Source organism: Sardina pilchardus, chromosome 4 (assembly GCF_963854185.1).
Source record: "Sardina pilchardus chromosome 4, fSarPil1.1, whole genome shotgun sequence".
NCBI lineage: Eukaryota > Metazoa > Chordata > Actinopteri > Clupeiformes > Clupeidae > Sardina > Sardina pilchardus.
In genome coordinates, this window is record NC_084997.1 from 26391100 (window position 1) to 26413744 (window position 22645).

Here is a 22645-nt window from a genome sequence, read left to right on the forward strand (position 1 = left end):
GTATAAAATGCATCACTTTGCCAATTGCAACACAAAATGCGTGGTCTACCGTCTTGAATGCCCCCGTGGCCACTTCTATGTTGGCAGGACCAAGAGGAAATTCAAGGATCGGCTTGGAGAACACAAGACTGCAATTCGCACGAGAAACCAAAGCTACCCGATGGCTGTTCACTGACTATGGGGAGGCGGGACATGGAAGTCCCTCATCATTAAGAGCAGTTGTCCTAGAAATAATTCCACATCACATAAGAGGGGGAGATAGGATTAAAAAAACTCTTACAAAGAGAAACATTTTGGATAGTAACCTTACAGGCCACCAAGCGGAGTGAATGAGGAAGTGGACTTTCTACCATTCCTTTAAAAAAAGAGAAAACCAAATAATTCTTTTTTTCTTTTTTCTGCTGTGTCTGATGTGGTGAAAAGTGTATATTTCCTTGTTATGCTTCATGTGAAATGTATTTTAAACTTAACATAGACAATTTACTGTGTGGATACAATGTTTGAGCTGGTGAACGAGTGTTTGTTAGATTCAGCACCGCCCTTTGGATGGTCTTTGCTGACACCTGTAATATATTCCTGCTAATTGATCACTGACTGAACCCAGACGAAGACGTAAGTCGAAACGCGTCGGTTTGTTTGCCTTGCAAAAAAGTAAAATTTCTTCACAGAGTGCCTTAGTCTCTTCTCTCTTTTTTGATTCTTGACTGAACCCACAACAGACTAAAGAGCACCTGTCTATTTCTGACACGAAAGGAACCCTGCAGCGCCTCTGGTCCTTTTTCATATGTTTGGAAATGTTTCATAGGTCATATAAATGAAAGACAAATAACAGATTGTATAGTTTCTTCGCAGCATCTCTTCAAAATCATCATTTGTTTGTTAGTTTGTTGTATGTCTTAACTGAGAATTAATCAATTCATAGGTCAATACTCTTACAAATACAAGTCATTATTATGGTAAATTTGAGAAATTGTGCATTGTTATTTTCTTTATTTATGCAGTACGTATCAAGATGTTTTCTTTTCTGACCAAGCCTTTAGAACTGCATTGATTAATACAACCTTTCGAGCGGTTTTCTTGAATCTATCCAGTTTTTGTTTTACCATTCGATGCTCTTGTGGCAATACATTTTCTCCTCTTGCAATTTTATCCCGAATTTCAGCTTCTTGTTTCATTTTCTTCAGTCTATCGATTCGGTCTTCAGATCCTGACTTTTTCTCATCCTCCTCTGTTCGGATAAGTATTTCAATGTACTCGGAGGTTGACATAGAACTTGGCTGCAATGCAATCTCATTAAGTCTCTTCAGGCAGTTAGAGGATAGCTTGATCAAATACATCAGTTTGTCCTCAATCACATGAAAATCATCCTCTAATTTCTGTAACATCTGCTTGGTGTCCATGAATTTTCCTTGTGCTTCTATGAAGTTTTTCTTCAATTCTTCTATGGTCTTTTTCTCCATATTTGACTTGTAAGTCCACAAGGCTTTCTCAATCAAATGCACAGATGAAAGACAATTTTTTGGACAGACTACACACTTCCCATTCCCATCCATTACAGCACATGTGCTGACATCATCCTCCAGAGGAAGGTAACAACCAGAATGGCATGTGAACAAACAACTATTACAGTTTGTTGCGAAGAAATTTACGTTGCTCCGAATAGCTGTCAGTACCTCTACTTCTGTCTCAAAGTTCTTGTTTTGTTTCATCATCTCATCCTCATTCTCCAGGCACTGTTTGAAACTTTTGATCTCATTGAGCTTGGCAAGCCCTGCTGCAATTTGAGGAGTCAGTCTTGCAGTGGCATTCTCAAGACGTTCACGTTCTTCTAGAACTTTTTTTGTCAAAGTGAGATCTTTGCCCTCTGTACTACCGAGGCCCTTGAAGAACAGCTTCATCTGTTTGAAAGTTGTTGACCAGACAATGCTCTTAATTTTCTCCTCATTGCAATCATCATCTTCGTCTTCATCTGAATCATCTTCATCAGTGTCTCTGTCCATATTCTTTTTCTGCACATATACAGCAGAGTTGTTAAACTTAAAGTGGGTGGGCTGCCCTTTCTTGTTCTTTTGGCATGGAAAGTCTGCTGCCTTAATTGCTTCTAAAACTGGGATTTTGTCACTGTCAACAAATGTCACAAGAACCATAATGTTTTCTCCAATGTCCTTTCCAAAAATTGACAGGACGGAGTCAAATATGTATTTCTGGGTTGCAGTGAGACGGGGAAGAGATGCCTGAACAACAAGGCACACAGCATCTATGTGATCAACCCCTAAAGGGCTGCAAATGAACTGTTTAACCTGTTCTGAGATCAATTTGTCTTGGGCCATTCCTCTGGGGTCCCCAAATCCAGGTGTATCGATAATTGTGAGTGAGTATGGGATCTGAAAGCCTGGTTGGTTATAGAGCTCATAGGAATTGACCACAGATGTCTGGCTTTCAGCTTGTGTTCGATTAGTCACCTCGTGGATTAATTTGTAGCGAAACTGGTCCTCCCATTTGACCCCCAGAATGTAATTTATCATCACATTGACAAGAGTTGTTTTTCCTGCACCAGTAGATCCCAGAAGAAGAATCACTTTGTTTTTCACATCTTCCACCTTTTTACCAAACATGTATTGAAAGAAATCCACATTCTCTCTATATTTTTGTTCCAACTCTACTTGATATATAGATGGGTTGCCCTTTTCCAGACAAAATGATTGTTGCAAAAATCGCTCACTCTTGCCCTGTGCTGATTTTTTTCCCTCAGACTTAGCATCAGGTCCTGATGTTGAAATAGTTGTTTCAGGACTTGGCAGACTCTTTCCTGATTTCCCTGTATTGGCCAAAACACGGATACTGTAGGTGGTGTTCATCTTCAGTCCGTCCAATGTACATTCCCTACTAGAGACTTTCTCACACTCCCATTGTTTGCTCTTTGTATCATCTTCCATATGCTGTCGATATTCAACGTCATAGCTGATGACCGATACATCATCTCCAACTGCCGTGGGGATATCCCATGTAATAGTAATGCTTTCAGCCCCTGATCTTTTCTCATTTGGTGGGCCTGGAGGACTGCATGGACGTGTTCGAATGAACTCTGTTGCATCGCTAGCGAGACTCACACCAGGTCGACACACTGCCTTACAACTAAATCGATACTCTGTATGAGGGTGTAAGCGGCTAATAGTAAAGTCTGTTGCTTTTCCATCAGTGCCTATTTCTTTCCAGTCAGAGCCCTCAGAGGTCTGGTACAGAATGCGATAGGAGACCACAAAACTTTCTCCCATGGCAGGAGGGTTGATTTCCAAATGAACACGATCATGTGCCAGTTTCAAAACAGTTGGGCTAGGAGGCTTGCAAGGCAGCAAAAACTGAGCATCAAGACATGTCCCTTTCGCATACACATGAATTGATGAGGCTGTGATGGACTTGTTTGGAACTGATGCTATGCAAAACTCAATGTTTTCCCTGTCTCTGTTGGACTGCATGAAATCAATGAACAGGCCAATGCTTTGCCTTGTAAGAGTGGTCACCTCCCCAGAACGAAACCAATGTTCTTGTCTGCTGGCACTTTTGGCTTCATAAGATGTGTCAGAACCAGAACAAGTGGACTTAGTCTCATCCTTTAGATAGTTTTCCAAATCCTGTAGAAATTTGCCATCACCACTAAGCGAAGAGAACACAAAAGCCACAACAAAGTCATTTCTTGAATGTAGGACAACGCTATCCAGTTCACTGCTGGACTTAGTCACCTTGATTTCTTTCATAATCTCAAGGTAGGATCTGATAACATTGATCTCACGTTCTCTGTCACTCAGATATTCTGTGATTAAAGCACTCTGGAATGGGGATCTCTCTTTGCTCTTCAGAGTAGTTACCAACTCTTGCTCCTCTGTTCCTCCTCCACGAATAGCGGGAAGTAATTGACAAAGCTTCTTTTGAAACACCTTCTTGTATTCGGAAATCAGGCCTTTGAATTTCCTAAGCTTGGTTGTAATCTCTGAGAAGAGGATGGCTATCTCATCTTTCATCAAGTCTTGGCACTGAACGTCAGCCTCGTCTATCTCATCAAGGATGTGCTGAGACTGGCGCACCAGACCTATACTTATCTCCCTAACAAGTGTGGCTGCAGCAGAGTCCACATTTTTGAGGGGATACAACCACACTCTCATGGGCACAGCATGTTCCCCATTTTCCCCAAGCAGTCGTGGAAGGTGTGAGTACACTTTGATTGCATCTTGAAAACTGACTGGGTTATTCTCCAATGCAAAATCACCATGGAATGTACAGTTGAATTTGTCTGCTTCTTGTTGTTCTGTTTCAGTCATCTTCAAGGATGCCTGTCCCTCAATAGATACCATTGGTATCACTTTGATTGTTGCCTGCAGACTTCCTTGAATATCCTGATGATTTTCATTTGAAGAGACTTCACGATCAAACACAAAGAAGGCTTGAGCACCATACAATATCGCAGTCACCACATGTGTGGCAGATCCTTCTTGAAAGACATTGCAATGTTTGACATTTCCCATCCCTAGATGTTCCATGGTAAGCTGCTCAAAACGTGTGGTAGTGTGGTACTGAAGAGTAACTCTGGACTGATTTTTTGACTTTTTCTTGTCATTCAGAAACTCTGCAGAGCCTTTTACACTCACTAACCCACCCAGAAAGCTGGCCTCAAGAGAAGCAGACACATGTAGAGCCTCTGCCTTCGCCTCCGTAGAGTCTGAGGCAATGATCTTGAACTCAGTGTTGGGCTGTGAACATCTACTGATGTTCTTCTGCAGCATGTCAGCATCCCAGAGAGTAATGCCTGCATTTTAGAAAAGATGTTGATATCAGTGACAACATTTCATTCTTGAAAAACCTGAATTATGGTATGCTTGAAAATATTTGTGCATCATTAAATGTTTTGAGCTGCCGTGACATTCTCAACTGAGTAAAAATATTTTCCATTAGAGAAGCAATGCTCTTTTCTGTTTGGCTGGTAGGGCTATTAATTCTGTAGAACTGGACCTGTGAAATAGATCTGGTAGAACAAGTTTAATCACCGTTCCATGTCCGTGCTCTTTTGAATGGATACTATACGCATCATGAAATTCCTTGCCTCCGCCGCATCCATTAATTCCATATATTGGAATGCCTCCGTAGCCATTATCCCTTATACAGTACGAGGTGCAGTTTAGGTTTATCGTCATCAAGAGTGTATGGATCAATATACCGTGCTTATTTTACTTAACACATCAGACTTCCTTATTAGTCTTGTTATGTAAGGGATAACGGCTGACGAGGTGACCGGTTCGATGGAAATAATGGCTAGGTGGAGGTCTAGAACTCCGGCGACGTGCGAAGCACGGAGACGGAGTTACCTCCGCCGTGCCATTATTTCCATCGAACCGGTCGACCTCGAAGGCCGTTATCCCGCTTATCTCCCGTTTGTATTCATAACCTGTATATTTAGAACATAGTTTTATTCCACCGTTGCGTCCGTTAACATAGCTAAAACTGTCTTGACTGTGGGACTACTTTCCGCCACATATCAACTTTCTACTTGCAGGGCAAAACTGCCGTTACTAGTTCTAAATGGATGGTTGCTATCAAAGATTCTAGAACAGAGCAAGATGGATCACTGGCCGGAGAATACGTTGGATTTTTTTGAAGTACATTCTAACGCTCCATGGGCGCCATTTTGGTAAGCCGAAAAGTAATAAATCGTGCCTTTCACACGGCCAGATCATTACCGAGTAACAAAACAAAACAAAAAACAGCTGGCAACGGCAAAAACAGCTGTTGAGGTGGATTTATATGATTGGAACTGTGTCAGAAATGTTGCTGAGCTTACCAAAATGGCGCCCTGTACCGTACTTCATTCTTTTGACGCAACTGATCCATCTTGCTCTGTTCTAGAATCTTTGGTTGCTATGGCCAAAGGCCAGTCGTTAGTTCTAAATGGCTGGTTGCTACGGCCAAAAGTCGTTAGTTCTGTCTCTCCTGTTGTCAAGCAGGCATATCCCAGGATTCTGATTAACTTTAACTTTGAAAGATCGCTACTTTTATAGCCTACATGGCATCCAACTAGCTACAATCCACCTCCGTCATATGCTACAATGTTACTATGGTTCTGCACGTCTGTATTTCAGCTTGGATGCAACGTGACAGTTCATTTAAACTTCGCAACGAGTTTGGCGAATTAATATTCAAGTGTGATACGGGAACTAGCCTAGCCTACTTCAAAGGTAGCAGGTTATACGAAGTTAATGGCCACCCCATCAGCCAATCAGAGAAGAGAATTTCATTGTTGAGGGAGATAAAAGTAGTTAAACAATACAAGGAAGTTGGTAATGTAATCGTTACCAGCATGGGTTTGAGCCTCTTTGCTGTTATGCTTGACTCCTAGTCCGAGCTACTGTAATTTGGAGGTTCAAGCTTTGGCAAGTGAAACGCAGTGAACTGCACAATTGCCACATATAGGTTGCATTGGTGTCATGACCAGATACGAGTTTACTGTAGCTCCATTTTCTTGATTGTCAGGCAAGCTCCAGCCAATCACTGTGCTTGAGTATTCTATAAAGTCAGACAGCTGTTTACACCCAATGCCAAGTGCATGCCTGATTTCCTGTTATCAAACTTGACTCCAGAAGCTGTTGTGCTGGTTCGTCTCTGTCAAATACCAGCTCACAGTTTGCCTGTTGGTCTTCACTTCTTTTTAGAAACTGAATTTAATCTAATAGACACTTGTTTCAATTATGTATGACATGACTAAAGTTAAATTTAAATCTCTCACTCTGGCCTATAGGACACTGACTGGATCTGCTCCCAGCTACTTCAGTTCTTTAATCACGATGTACATTCCCAACCGCCCATTGCGATCTTCTGAGGAGCGTCTGTTATGTCGACCAACCATACATGCTAGGTCAAATTGTAGATCCTATTCTTCAGTGGTTCCGTGTTGGTGGAATGAGTTGCCCAGTGCTCTCCGTTCCAGCAACAGCTTTGGATCTTTTAAGAGGGGTCTTAAGGCATATTTATTTAATATGCACTTAGTCCTTTGAGTTTGTGATGTGTTATGGTTTGTATAATAGTATTGTTTTGTTATAATTTGTCTATTGATAGAATTTGAAATTTATTTTGCTATTGTCCTTAAATTTAGCCATACCATGCTTTAGTTATTATTATTATATATAATTAACTGAGTGACTTATTTGATTGCTATTCTCATTTCACTGTTTTATTTCTCATTAGGTTAGTGCTTAAAATTATTGTTTTACTGATAATATTACTATTCTCCCTAGTTTGTAATTGTTCACTGTTAATTTAATTTGTATTGTTATTTATTTGTATGTCGCTTTGGACAAAGGCGTCTGCTAAATAACCATAGCCATAGCCATAGCCATAGCCATAGCCATAAACAGAACATGTTATTAACTTTGTGAAGAGTCTGGCCTCTCATGATTTGGAAATGTTTTAATGCCTAGCAATGGGCATATACTTAAAAATCATTGGCTCAGCCTGTCCAATCACATTGATTCTTAATTCTTACGCAGTAACCTTAGCAGTCTGATAACAAACATATTAGCCATGATCTCTTTGGAAAAGATTGTAAAAGAGAATAGCCTATGATATTCCAGAAATGTCATAACCTGTGGAAGCCTACAGTATATGTAAGGGATAATGTATAGAACGCCGGCCTTTATCGGAAAATAATTCCCGACAGGACGGACAGAACCCCGACGCGCAGCGGAGGGGTTTTGCTTCGTAGGCTACTGAAGGGAATTATTTTCAGATAATGACCGGCGTTCTATACATCAGTGGTTCCCAAACTTTTCTGGCTTATGGCACCCTTAAACATACAGTACCCTCCAGAATTATTGGCACCCTTGGTAAAAGTTGACTAAAAATAGGTATAAAAATAATCTTTAGGTGATTTATTGTACTCCCACAATGAATACAATGTGGAAAAATATACCCTGCAAGGCAAGCAAATTTATTCTGAGAAAAAGGAAAATCTCATAAAGAAATAAATATTTTTAACAAAAACAGCTTGCTCACAATTATTGGCACCCCTGAAACATATTACGTACAACATTTAACAGGAGCATTTTCCTATGTAAATGCAACGTTTTAAAGTAAATCAGAGTGTCTGTGAACTTTCAGACGTAGTTCATGACATTCTTTTTCACTATGGGATGAAAATGAAGTCACTCGGAGGCTAAATCCTCTAGTCATTTTTCAACATTGGAGAGACAAGAGAATACACTAAATTGAAATAAAAATAAATTGTGTTGACATTTGTAAGTAAGAGAATGTCTATGGAAACTAGGTATTTTGTTGAAAATGCCTATATTTCCAGTTAAAATGATGAATAAAAGGTTCTAATCATCTGGAAATGTGGCAAACATGCTTGGACAAAGACCCATGGCTATTTTGCTCCCACGCACAGTATGGAGGATGGTATGATAGGCAAAAAAATCCATAAGAACCACTGTTGAGAGTTACAGACAAAGCTATCATCTTGGGGTCACCAAGTCCCCCCCAAAAATCTTCAAAAGTGACCTCACTGCTAATAGATTATTTATACAGCATGTCAGGTTAAAGCCAGTAGAGTCATTTAATGAACAATGTAAATGGCAGGAATTACTGAATGGTACCATGACATGTCTGGGAGTGTGGTCTATTGTCAGATGAAAATAAAATGATGCTCTTTTGCTAAAAACACTTAAGGTGTCTTTGGCATACATAGAAGAATGACTATACTAAAAAGAACCCCATGCCTAATCAGAATTATGGTGGAGGGGCTGTGCTATTGTGGGGCTGTTTTAATTCCCAAAGGCCTTGGGAACCTAATTAAGGTGCATGGCATCATGAACACCAAGAAAAACCTGAACATTTTCAAAGGAAATCAAACAATCTCTGCCAAGGCCCTAAAAGTTGGTCATGATTGGATCATTCATCAGGTCAATTAACCAAAACAAATGCACAGATCAAAACAAATATGGTTTACTGAACACAAAATCAAGCTTCAGACATTGCCATAGCAGTCCCCTGATCTAAACTCCATAGAAAAACAGTGGGATGAGTCAACGAGAAGAATGCGTGGACCTAGCAATCTGGACGATCTGGGGAGGTTTTGTAAAGATGAATGGTCTTAAATCCCTTACTTTGTATTCTCAATCTTTATGGGGTGTCAGAGAAGAATATTACATGCTGTTTTATTGACAAAGGGAGGTTTAAGAAGGTATTACAAGTAGGGGTGCCAATAATTGTGAGTGACGTGTTTTTATTAAAAACATTTATTTCTTTATGAGATTTTCCTTTTTCTCAGAATAAATTTGCTTCCCTTGCAGGGTGTATTTTTCCTCATTGTTTTCATTGTGGGAGTACAATAAATCACCTAAAGATTATTTTTTAGACCTATTTTTAGTCAACTTTTACCAAGGGTGCCAATAATTCTGGAGGGTACTGTATCTCTCTCCATCCACGGCACCCCCATTTTTTTTTTTTTTTTTACTTTTCACTCAACCTCCTTTGTGCCATATTTGTACTTCATGCCATTTTCTTTAACCTTGTGATATGTTGGATAGGCCAAAACTGCTTTTATTATAGGCATTACTAAGATAAGGTGAAGTTAATATCTTTTTTTGTTTTATTCAAATGAACTACTTTCATTCAACTCATTTAATTGAACTTTTGAATAAAATGGTGAACAGGATAACTAGTCCATGGGCCAGATGAGATGTCGGTACCACTCAAGGTGGCAAAGGTTGCTTATACTTTTTGAAAACATACATGTCTGTAGTTAACATTTTTGTATGATAGCCCTTCTGGAGTCACAGCTAAATTAGGGTTATCAGCTGTTAAAGTTACCCTCCCCCATTGAAAAAACACATTTTGACACAGGTGCATATCTTGCTATTAGCCTTTGTTAAAGACATATTTACATATTCTATTTTATTATGTTTGGTATCAGTTTGAAGGGGACAATCTGAGCTTTCATTCAAGTCCTTTTGTGAACACTTTGGACAAGTACAGCCAACCCTGGAGCTCTTCAAACTTTTATTCACACACATTTTCCTGCCATTCCGCCTAAATCATATTTGTTCTTTTAATCCTGTGGCATCAGGGAGCATCAAAGATACAAAATGCAAACATTGCAATACTGGCATGACTCTAAGGATTCAGAAAATGTATCATTTGCCAATATTATCTCATTCTGAGGGGGTGATATTCAGCCTTATATCAGGCATGGCGTTTTTCGAAGAAAGCAGACCAAACAGTAAGCAGACCAAAGTCAGTAAGATTCACACTAATTTTATACATTTTTTGAAACAATGGGAATATAGCATAATCATTTTTCATTCAATTAACAACTATGAACAACCAACAATAGATTTTACATTTGTCAGGTACTGTGAAAATATCATTGTAGGCCTACAATGGTAATAATACAAACAAAATGATATGATGATAATAAAAGATTATACTACTAATAATAATAATGATAATAATACTAATAATAATACTAAACAGCCTTCAGAACATCAACAGTACTAAAACAGGTCATCATTTTCTGAATCTGACTCCCCAAGTTCAAATGAAGAGTTCTTTTCCAAAACGCTATATCCACCATTTTTAATTTTTTTTATTTTCATGAATTATTTTTTAAAAATGTTGTTTTCCAAGTAATTTCAGAGGAACTGTATTGGGTTATGTTTAGTTGATTTATCTTTACTCAATCAAAACAAAACAACTGCAGTTTTTATTGATATTACCTGAAATACACAATTAAATAACATTAATTATTAATGTTTTCCGAAATGGATTTATAGCATTTTGGAAAAGAGCTCTTCAATATTGGCTGTGACTCCTCAGCTTTTTGGTTGCTGCAGGTCTGCAACCTACACATGTCTGTGCAGGACAGTCCATTGGATAGGCATGTGCAACCTGGCAGTTTGCATGAACGCACACACTTGCACAAGAGCAGCTCCAAAACCACCTCTGGTGCAGGTGGAGAACGCATCCAGTGAATGGCCAACTTGCCATCATTGGCCATCCATCCATGCTGTGTTGGGCTTGGCACCATTGGAGATGTTTGCAGACAGCCCCTCCAGACTGCTGCTTGGTAGTTGGCCCATTTGATGTGCAGGTAAAGACTGTCTTTACATAAAGGCAGCTGGCTTGATTCAATTACTCCCTTTTTGGCACGAAACAGCTGGTGACGAAGTTCATTAATTTTACCTGTGCTGCTATTAGCTATGTACATGCAACAGGTAAACTGCTCAATTGTCTGGAAAAGATCCTCAACTTTCCCAGTTGACTCAGATAATCACTGACTTTGAGCCTGCATTAGATGCATGCAATGCATGCAGTAGCAAACGCGTGTCAGCTTCCTCATGCATTGAGTGCAATTCTGTTACTTCCTCACATTTCACCTTTGTCAGCTTGTAACAAGTTTCTTCACAGGTGATGAACAGAATTTTGCCATGCAGCTATTGTACTGTGGATGTTTCCATTCTTCCACCAGAAACTTGATGAGGGTGCTCTTGTTGGAGGAACTGCAAAGGAATTTCCGCCACTGTCTCACATAGTGTCCTCCTACCAAGGTCCCTGTGCTGGAGAGTGGAGTCTGCACCCTTGTTTACTTGTTCAGCATCTTCGATGGAAGTTTGACGGTAGACATTGAAAACAAAATCTAGCCTCTCACTTTGTGCACCTTCTTGCAGGACTGACATCATCACTGACTTTGCCACCTGTACAAAGGTTCTATTGTCGCCATTCATTTTTTGAATAAGTCTCATCCCATCGATGATGCAGGTAGATGGTGTTGGGATGTGTTCTGCTGGAGACACATTCTTCTCGAGTTCTCTAGCTAGTGCAGCTTTGTTGGTTTTTCGTAAAGTGCCATCAGCATTGGCCAGTGCCCATGGCAATGGGCCAAGTGGGTGAGCAAGAACATCCTTCATATTAACATTCCTGCATTCAGCCACAAGGATCATGTGGCTGAACAGGTTTCTGTCGGCCTTCAGAACAACATCTTGACCTTTCTTTCCATGAGATCTTTTTGTGTTAATATCAGAGAATGTTTTGAGGCGTTGCTTGGTCATCTTGTCAAAGATGTTGGGTCCTCTTCTAGTCTTGAATGTTAATATGAAGGATGTTCTTGCTAGAGAACTCGAGAAGAATGTGCCTCCAGCAGAACACATCCCAACACCATCTACCTGCATCATCGATGGGATGAGACTTATTCAAAAAATGAATGGCGACAATAGAACCTTTGTACAGGTGGCAAAGTCAGCGATGATGTCAGTCCTGCAAGAAGGTGCACAACGTGAGAGGCTAGATTTTGTTTTCAATGTCTACCGTCAAACTTCCATTGGAGATGCTGAACAAGTAAACAAGGGTGCAGACTCCACTCATGTCCACTATGTGAGACAGTGGCAGAAATTCCTTTGCAGTTCTTCCAACAAGAGCAGCCTCATCAAGTTTCTGGTGGAAGAATGGAAACATCCCCAGTACAGACAATTGCTGCATGGCAAAATTCTGTTCATCACCTGTGAAGAAACGTGTTACAAGCTGACAAAGGAGAAGTGTGAGGAAGTAACAGAATTGCACTCAAAGCACGAGGAAGCTGACACGCGTTTGCTACTGCATGCATTGCATGCATCTAATGCAGGCTCAAAGTCAATGATTATCAATGCTGAAGACACTGATGTCATGGTGCATTGTCTTGCATTCCAGACAGACATCACCTGTCCTATTTATCAGAAATGTGGAACACAGAATAGCACTCATTTTGTTGACATTGCTAAACTGATAGGCTCGATTGGATATGGCGTGTGTGATGGCCTAATTGGCCTACACGCCTTCACGGGCTGTGATACCGTCAGTGCATTTGCTGGTCAAGGCAAGTTGAAAGCCCTGAAGATGTTGAAAAAGGACACCTCATACCAAGACACCAGTCAACTGGGAAAGTCGTGGAATGTAACTGAGGATCTTTTCCAGAAAATTGAGCAGTTTACCTGTTGCATGTACATAGCTAATAGCAGCACAGGTAAAATTAATGAACTGCGTCACCAGCTGTTTCGTGCCAAAAAGGGAGTAATTGAATCAAGCCAGCTGCCTTTATGTAAAGACAGTCTTTACCTGCACATCGAATGGGCCAACTACCAAGCAGCAGTCTGGAGGGGCTGTCTGCAAACATCTCCAATGGTGCCAAGCCCAACACAGCATGGATGGATGGCCAATGATGGCAAGTTGGCCATTCACTGGATGCGTTCTCCACCTGCACCAGAGGTGGTTTTGGAGCTGCTCTCGTGCAAGTGTGTGCGTTCATGCAAACTGCCAGGTTGCACATGCCTATCCAATGGACTGTCCTGCACAGACATGTGTAGACAAAAAGCTGAGGAGTCACAGCCAATATTGAAGAGCTCTTTTCCAAAATGCTATAAATCCATTTTGGAAAACATTAATAATTCATGTTATTTAATTGTGTATTTCAGGTAATATCAATAAAAACTGCAGTTGTTTTGTTTTGATTGAGTAGAGATAAATCAACTAAACATCACCCAATACAGTTCCACTGAAATTACTTGGAAAACAAAATAAAAAATAAAAAAATTCATGAAAATAAACAAAAATTGAAAATGGTGGATATAGCGTTTTGGAAAAGAACTCTTCATTTGAACTTGGGGAGTCAGATTCAGAAAATGATGACCTGTTTTAGTACTGTTGATGTTCTGAAGGCTGTTTATATTATTAGTAGTATTATTATCATTATAATTATTAGTAGTATAATCTTTTATTATTATCATATCATTTTGTTTATTATTACCATTGTAGGCCTACAATAATGTTTTCACAGTACCTGACAAATGTCAAATCTATTGTTGGTTGATCATAGTTGTTAATTGAATGAAAAATGATTATGCTGTATTCCCATTGTTTAAAAAAATTTACAAAATTAGTGTGAATCTTACTGACTTTGGTCTGCTTACTGTTTGGTCTGCTTTCTTCGAAAAACGCCATGCCTGATATAAGGCTGAATATCACCACCTCAGAATGAGATAATATTGGCAAATGATACATTTTCTGAATCCTTAGAGTCATGCCAGTATTGCAATGTTTGCACTTTGTATCTTTGATGCTCCCTGATGCCACAGGATTAAAAGAAAAAATATGATTTAGGCGGAATGGCAGGAAAATGTGTGTGAATAAAAGTTTGAAGAGCTCCAGGGTTGGCTGTACTTGTCCAAAGTGTTCACAAAATGACTTGAATGAAGGCTCAGATTGTCCCCTTCAAAATGATACCAAACATAATAAAATAGAATATGTAAATATGTCTTTAACAAAGGCCAATAGCAAGATATGCACCTGTGTCAAAATGTGTTTTTTCAATGGGGGAGGGTAACTTTAACAGCTGATAACCCTAATTTAGCTGTGACTCCAGAAGGGCTATCATACAAAAATGTTAACTACAGACATGTATGTTTTCAAAAAGTATAAGCAACCTTTGCCACCTTGAGTGGTACCGACATCTCATCTGGCCCATGGACTAAACCTACTTGATAACCACCTGACCTCGGTGTGCAGTCTTAACCCATTTCACTGCAGAGGGCAGTGAATAACCGTGTTTGAAGGGGACGTGATTTAACGTAATTAACTATTTTTACGATCTATTTCAATACATCCGTCAGGTCTGGAGGCATCGTTTTTGCAGTAAGAGCCTCCCGATGCAACATGCAATGCGTCGCTACCATGGAAGGATTCTGTTGCATAGCTTTCGTTACAAAGCCTTTGACCCGACCTGTCATTGAGGCCGCCCCGTCAGTGGCAGTGCACACACTTACGCACATATCCCAGCTAAGATTATTGTTCCTTAAGTATTCATCTGTCACCCTGAATATCTCATCTCCGGCAGCATGGTTGGTCAGTTATCTGTAAATGTGTCCTCATCGACATCTCACGTTAGCGAGCAGCTGGCAAAGGCCACTAGCATAAATGGACTCGTATTTGAAGCGCAAACTTCCCCAATAGCCGTAGCCATCGTTAGCCCACGTCTCCCTGCAGACCAGGCATACTGGTCTGGTGTGGGACACGTTACCTCGCCAGCCCAAGTGAACCCATACTGGAGGTAGGAGTCGTTATGTTGCCTAACTTTTCTCTTTGCTGATTTCGTCTGGTCAGATTCCGAGGTCTGTCCCTGTGGAGGTGCATGGCGTTCTCTTTAAAAACCTATCCATTGCGCCTATAACTGAACTCCGCCATACGGAATGACGAACGAAGTCACCGAACAAACAATAAGTAGCCACTGTACCTACATACAGCACAGTATGATACAGTAAACTGTAGCCTATCGTTTGTGCTGCAAATACGTTTTTGCAATAAAATGAATTTTGAAATAGATATTATGCTTTTTAAAATTTCATTAAATTATCAAGCCTAGACAATTCCGCGGCACCCCTGAGCATGCGTCACGGCACCCCAGGGTGCCGCGGCACCCACTTTGAAAACCCCTGCTATACATTATCGCGCTTATTATATGGCTACTTGCCAAAACGAGAAAAGAAACTTATCTCAATGTGTCTTTAGCAATGACTTAGCTACCGTTTCGTGGCTTCCACTACAACTAGCGGAGTGAACCTCCCAGCTAACAATTTCTGGTTAGGAGAATGTTTTTAGAACGTTTTTTTCCTGGTTAGGAAAACGTTGCCTGAAAGTTGCGAAAGTTGCCACAAGGTTCCCCAGGAAAGTTTTCTTGACGAAAATACAACGTTTTTTTCTGGTTGTTTATTTTGGTTAGCAGAACGTTCTCCTACCCTTTAGGGAACTTTACAATATTTGGTTGCATTAACGTTCCCCTAACCTCCCAGCAACAAAGTGTAAAGGGGGAAAAAATATGTAGAATTATCGTGACATCCTTGCATGGCTCGCTGCACACTCGCCGTCTGCGACGACAGCCTATCTGTAACCTGGGAGAGCGAACGTCTCTGATGGCTAAGGCAATGACTATATATAGCGGTTACATGCTGCCACTCAGACATGCCACCACTACGACATGCTTCCATTTAGACATGCCTCTATTTCGACATGCTGCTATTTCGACATGCTGCCAATCCGACACATTTTAGTACCCCCATTCCGACAGTTTACAAATCCTATTTTTTTCCAAGTCAATTTAACGGACCCTATGAGCCCGACGGACGCAAATTGCATCAAAAAACACACCCATTCTTCTCTGTTGCATTGCTCCGCGATTATTAGTCACAGCGCATGAAAGGGCAGAACTGGGGCTTTCCAACGAGACTAGACACGTGTCTGTACGATCAAGTATGACAATAAAATGTAATCATGAATTTAAATCAAAGTAGGCCTATATCATATTTACAGTCTATTGCTCTGCGTTCACCCAAGCGGCCACGGCTCTCGCTTGGATTACTCCGGGACCAGGCATCGCACAGACATAACACGTATATCAAATGAAAGGGGAGAAACAGATCTTTCCATTGATACCAAACACATCGATCCTTTTGTGTTATAAAAACAGACGAAGTGACAAACAAATAAGAATGTCATATAGCTTCGGCTACCGCTATCGTTTGATTTAGCCTACTCGTGAAACCGTGGTCAAAAAGATATGGCTTGCATGTCAGATAAAAGAGGAGAGCTAGAACTATCCACAGATACCAAATACAACCTTCTAGGCCATAAAACAGACGAAGTGACAGCAAAATAATAACTTAATTTAGCTCCACTTAGTCCGCGAATAATGAGAACTTGCCATGTACAGAACTGCTTTCACTTCACGGAGTCGCGCACGCAACAGACACATAACCATATATCAAGAAGTCTTCACAATGACATTTTAAATGTGAATCTTTATTATTTTACACAATTGGATATAGTTATGACATTAATAGCCTATTAATGACCTCATGCCGGAATGGCACGTTGTTTGAAAAAAAAAGTTAAATACCGCCACTGCGACCATGAAAAAAAAAAATGTCGGAGTGGTGGGACTTTTTCCCATAAAGAGACATGCCTCCACTACGACAATTGGACGTCAATGTCGGAATGCTGGTATGTCGGAATGAACGGCGGATACCATATATAGCATATGAATCTTCACTTACCATTAGCTGCTTGCTGAACTGCGACGAATATGGCTGTGTCAGCTAAGTATTTAAATGCGGTTAGGTCTAATACTTTCTTGTCTACGGTGTCTTTTCCTATAATAAACGATTAGTCAGATCAAAATATAAGCAGAGCAGGCGCTAGCCTAACACACTGTTTCAACATTCAAAACTGGCTGTTTTTATTGCATCGTAGGCTATGCCATTAAAAGTCCTCGGTTCAGTATTATGATGGATTTTGGTTTATTTTGTTTTAAATTGGGACTGGGAATTGTGGGATAGGCTGAGTGAACAGCACAGTAACATAGGGAGGGAAAGTGAAAACCAGCGCCCCAAGTGGTTGCGTTCCTATCGAAGAGCAGCTCCAATGTTAAGTCCCATAGACCGACTTTTCAAAAAAATACTACGCAGCTGTTCCAGCGATCTTATCCACCAAAAATATTTTTCAGTCTTCATACTGTAATAATCTACTAACTGTGAAAATATCAGACCCTATTTCGCCTTAATAAAAAAAAACGTAATTGCTCGTTTCATTTCATAATGGACTACAACTTCAAGTGACGTGACACCCTTCCACGACGTTACTCGCCTAGCATGGTTTGTTTATTAGCCTGTTAGCTAGTTGGTTAGTTAGTAGACAATCACACTTACTGCCAGCTCTTGTGTGAGTAGGAGCACAACACAAGTTGTCCCAACATAAAGGTAATTACCACACGGTTTACATCGCTCTCTGTCATTACAAAAATATGTAAAGCCAGTTCAGCAAATTGCCGTTTTGATCAGTTGGAGATGAAGCGCCCAAACTGGTGACGTCAAATGCTACTGTAGCTAGTACTGTAGTTCGTTATCACCATGTTACAAACAAACTCAAAACAATTAAACTGATCCTAAAAAATAAAGTATGACCACTAGAAGCAATAGAGCTGACCTAAATGCATAGCATATTGAGGGCATTTAACTAAGTTCCCATCATGGGCCAAGATGTATTTTTTTCTAAAAGAAAATCCCATCCCCTCCCGCTAGCCTCTAGGAACGCAACCGCTAGATGGCGATGAGATTACTTTCCCTCCCTATAGGCTATAACTTGGACTACGTGTTAATATAAAACAATTCTCCCCCGGGAACATTGTGCTGTTTAAGATGCAGTCTCGTTTGAGAAAGAATTCATTGGAGTCCTCATCATCATATTTTCATAACAAATAAAGCTTTAAAAACATGAATGCATTTCAGGTGCCACTCTAATCGATAATGGATTAATCCAACACTATAGAGAGCCGAAGTCCCGCCCCTTCCGATTGCCTCCATGGGACCTATCTTTGGATTTTTTTATAATGGCAGTCAATGGAGAAAGATAAATTATTTTCTGGTCCCGATTCCCAGCAAACAATTAACGTTCTGCTAACTTTCACTAACGTTAGCTTTTGGTTCCCCTATGGTTCGTTTTTCAGCAACCTACTAATAACGTTTAGAGAACGTTATCTCCAGGTTGTCAAAACAAATAACGTTCCCCTAACGTTTTTACAACTAAAGAAAAAAACGTTATATTCTGGTTGAATCCCAGCAAGCAAATAACGTTAGCCGCTGGTTCTCCTGTGGTTAGTTTATCAGTAACCTTCTAATACTCTGGAGAGAACGTTAGCTCCAGGTTATCAAAGTTTCCCGAACGTTATTACAACTTAAGAAAAAAACGTTATATTCTGGTTGCATTTCTCTTTTCACACAACGTTGCTACTCAGTTGTTTTTAGGTATCTTATTTGTATAACCATATCGGTATTCTCTGGTTATGTGCGTGGGGTTGATTGATGAAAATCGCCCCAGAGTTTCTATGAGTTTCCAATTGAACACGGCCAGCAGCCACACTGCAAAGTCGGAATAATTTGTTGCAAAATCGACATATAGCACTATTCTATTCTTCCCCCTCTGTTGGATTGATATTCGGCCGACCAGAGCCAGCCCGTCAGCTAAAGGGGTCAGCGAAGCTAGGTTGAGAAACTTATCTCGGGTCCGTGAGTTCTGGGGTGTTGGTGTTTTAGCAGACTCAACCTCGCTAACTTTAAGACATTTGGATAACACAGAGATAGTTACTCACGTAGGCTGGCTGTATGGTATCGATCACATTCTTCACATCTCCATGCACTTGTTCCATTAAGTCCAACAGGCTTTTAAAAAACACTGTACAGGGTAAACCGGGTGGAAGAGCTAGCTAGCCATAGTCCCAGGCAGGCACACAACGATTTCATGCTAACTAATCTGACGAATAGTTTTGGATTAATCCATAATCGATTAGAGTGGCACCTGAAATGCATTCATGTTTTTAAAGCTTTATTTGTTATGAAAATATGATGATGAGGACTCCAATGAATTCTTTCTCAAACGTTGAGACTGCATCTTAAACAGCACAATGTTCCCGGGGGAGAATTGTTTTATATTAACACGTAGTCCAAGTTATAGCCTGTGCTGTTCACTCAGCCTATCCCACAATTCCCAGTCCCAATTTAAAACAAAATAAACCAAAATCCATCATAATTCTGAACCGAGGACTTTTAATGGCATACGATGCAATAAAAACAGCCTGTTTTGAATGTTGAAACAGTGTGTTAGGCTAGCGCCTGCTCTGCTTATGTTTTGATCTGACTAATCGTTTATTATAGGAAAAGACACCGTAGACAAGAAAGTATTAGACCTAACCGCATTTAAGTACTTAGCTGACACTTCCTATTCGTCGCAGTTCAGCAAGCAGCTAATGGTAAGTGGATTTGCATGCGTGTGGTAACCTATAATGTCATTGCCTTATTCATCAGAGACGTGCGCTCTCCCAGGTTGCAGATAGGCTGTCGCCGCAGAAGGCAAGCGTTCAGCGGTGCCATGCCTCGATGTCACGATAATTCTACATATTTTTTCCCCCTTTACACTTTGTTGCTGGGAGGTTAGGGGAACGTTAATGCAACCAAATATAGTAAAGTTCCCTAAAGGGTAGGAGAACGTTCTGCTAACCAAAATAAACAACCAGAAAAAAACGTTGTATTTTCGTCAAGAAAACTTTCCTGGGGAACCTTGTGGCAACTTTCGCAACTTTCAGGCAACGTTTTCCTAACCAGGAAAAAAACGTTCTAAAAACGTTCTCCTAACCAGAAATTGTTAGCTGGGTTGTCTTGTGCCTTGAATTACCCATATGATGTTTGTCAATTTTAATGACAATTTTTCACGTAAAGACATTTGAAAAGTATGTCGTAACTAGTGAATTACAACATTGTGAAAGATCGTGTTTCCAACGACTACAAACACATCAGTCGCGTTAGTGACGTTACACCAATTCACAGCCACGGGCGCCAGCAACAGGTCTTATTTGAGCTTCCCCCTTGCCGATGAAAATATCAAGAGTCAGAGGATTAAACTCATCAGATAAGTTGTATTTCATGCATAGACTGTACAAACACTACTGTTAAGTGACTTAGCTGACAGCAAGATGTAACCGTTAACTAGCATAATAGCTAGCTAACTAGCCAGCCTCTCGTTTGCTAGTTGGTGACGTGCATTGTTTGAGACGAGACATGTAGTCCACTGAACGGATTCGCACAAAACTTACATAACTTTTAAAGTCTAACGAAAAACAGAACTTTATTAATGTGAAAAATTATCTTTTAAATTCCCACACATCATATGTGAAATGCAGGGTCCAACTCGAACGGGACCAAAAAATAATTGTTATCTCTCCATTGACTCCCATGCATAAAAAATCGTGAAATAGGTCCCATAGCCCGGAAGTAGAAGGGCGGGACTTCGGCTCTCTATTCGTCAGATTAGTTAGCATGAAATCGTTGTGTGCCTGCCTGGGACTATGGCTAGCTAGCTCTTCCACCCGGTTTACCCTGTGTTTTTTAAAAGCCTGTTGGACTTAATGGAACAAGTGCATGGAGAACGATGTGAAGAATGTGATCGATACCATACAGCCAGTAGCCTACGTGAGTAACTTTATCTCTGTGTTATCCAAATGTCTTAAAGTTAGCGAGGTTGAGTCTGCTAACACACCAACACCGGCTGTTTTTTTCACGGACCCGAGATTGAAGTTTAGCTTCTTCTCGCGCTGGCCCCTTTAGCTGACGGGCTGGCTCTGGTCGGCCGAATATCAATCCAACAGAGGGGGGAAGAATAGAATAGGGCTATACGTCGATTTTGCAAGAAATTATTCCGACTAAGTTGCAGTGTGGCTGCTGGCCGTGTTCAATTGGAAACTCATAGAAACACACTGGGGCGATTTTCATCAACAATAATCAACCCCACGCACATAACCAATACCGATATGGTTATAAGATAGCCTACCAAAAAACAACTAAGTAGCAACGTTGTGTGAAAAGAGAAATGCAACCAGAATATAACGTTTTTTTCTTTAGTTGTAATAACGTTCGGGGAACTTTGATAACCTGGAGCTAACGTTCTCTCCAGGGTATTAGAAGGTTACTGATAAACTAACCACAGGAGAACCAACGGCTAACGTTATTTGCTTGCTGGGATTCAACCAGAATATAACGTTTTTTTCTTTAGTTGTAAAAACGTTAGGGGAACGTTATTTGTTTTGACAACCTGGAGATAACGTTCTCTAAACGTTATTAGTAGGTTGCTGAAAAACGAACCATAGGGGAACCAAAAGCTAACGTTACTGAAAGCAGAACGTTATTTGCTTGCTGGGCTGTTGCCATTGGCAGCGGTCATTATACCTTCGGAGCGGTCATTATGCAAATATAACGGACCGGTAGAACGTTGAGAGGCCCATTCAAAGTGAATGGGAGCTCCCTCAACATTCTAGAGAGCCATAAAATAAGTCGCCGTAAACATTATATTTCTGTCATTGTGAAGTAAAACTAGCCTACTGTATTTAGAATATCCCATGTTCCAAAGGCTATAAACCACAACAATGACAACACTGTCACAAGGTCAATCTAAATGTTTAGCCATAGTGGATGGTATGAATAGTTCAACATTAATTGGAGATTTTTCATGTCTACTTTTGGATTGTCTTTTGCTTTTTATCTTCTCATGTACCTTTGTTGCATATGTGTGTCCTAATTTATTTTTAAGAAATGTAATGATCAAAGATAAGTTATAACTTCATTTATACTGTTTACTGAAATAAAATGGGGATTTACCTGGGATGAGAACATCTCTTCTGCAGTCATACAGCATTCCCAGCTGGAATGGGCGGCCCAGCCCTGCAAGCTCGATGGTGTCAGACACAGACATTTTCCTAATTCCAACTTGAAACAGATAACATACAAAATGTTTCACACTCTCTAGTTATTAATATGATAAGTAAAGCAATGTGATAATGCTACAGTATGTCCAAAATTTCTAGGATGGTTTTGTAACCTGCTTTACTTCATAGTGTATTCATAATACCATACATTATACACTGTTTGTTTTTCATTTAACTTCCAGTTGTATGTCTGTGTTGGAAAGGTTAAATGATATTACATTGCCTTTGTAGAATCCAAATGGTGAGTGTTCAAGCCATAATCTGTTTCTCAAAGGCATG

General features: G+C 40.3%; 1 protein-coding gene across 1 annotated transcript; it reads right to left on the reverse strand.

The window, feature by feature from the left end:
* Nucleotides 1–209: 209 nt before the first annotated feature.
* Nucleotides 210–22353, reverse strand: LOC134078919 (stonustoxin subunit alpha-like). The gene is made up of 4 exons (XM_062535085.1): nt 22260–22353; nt 3867–4801; nt 1674–2009; nt 210–224 (listed from the first exon to the last, which is right to left on the reverse strand). Exons 1-4 carry the CDS (start codon nt 22351–22353, stop codon nt 210–212), a joined length of 1380 nt encoding a protein of 459 aa, XP_062391069.1.
* Between the last annotated feature and the right edge of the window lie 292 nt (nt 22354–22645).

Excerpts from the sequence above, each read along its gene's own strand:
- LOC134078919 (XM_062535085.1), bottom strand. The coding sequence starts at position 22,353 with ATGTCTGTGTCTGACACCATCGAGCTTGCAGGGCTGGGCCGCCCATTC. Across the intron at positions 4,802-22,259 it reads AAGAGATGTTCTCATCCCAG|GCATTACTCTCTGGGATGCT; the intron begins GTAAATCCCCAT and ends TCTAAAATGCAG. Across the intron at positions 2,010-3,866 it reads GAACAGAGGAGCAAGAGTTG|AAAAAGAATATGGACAGAGA; the intron begins GTAACTACTCTG and ends GTATATGTGCAG.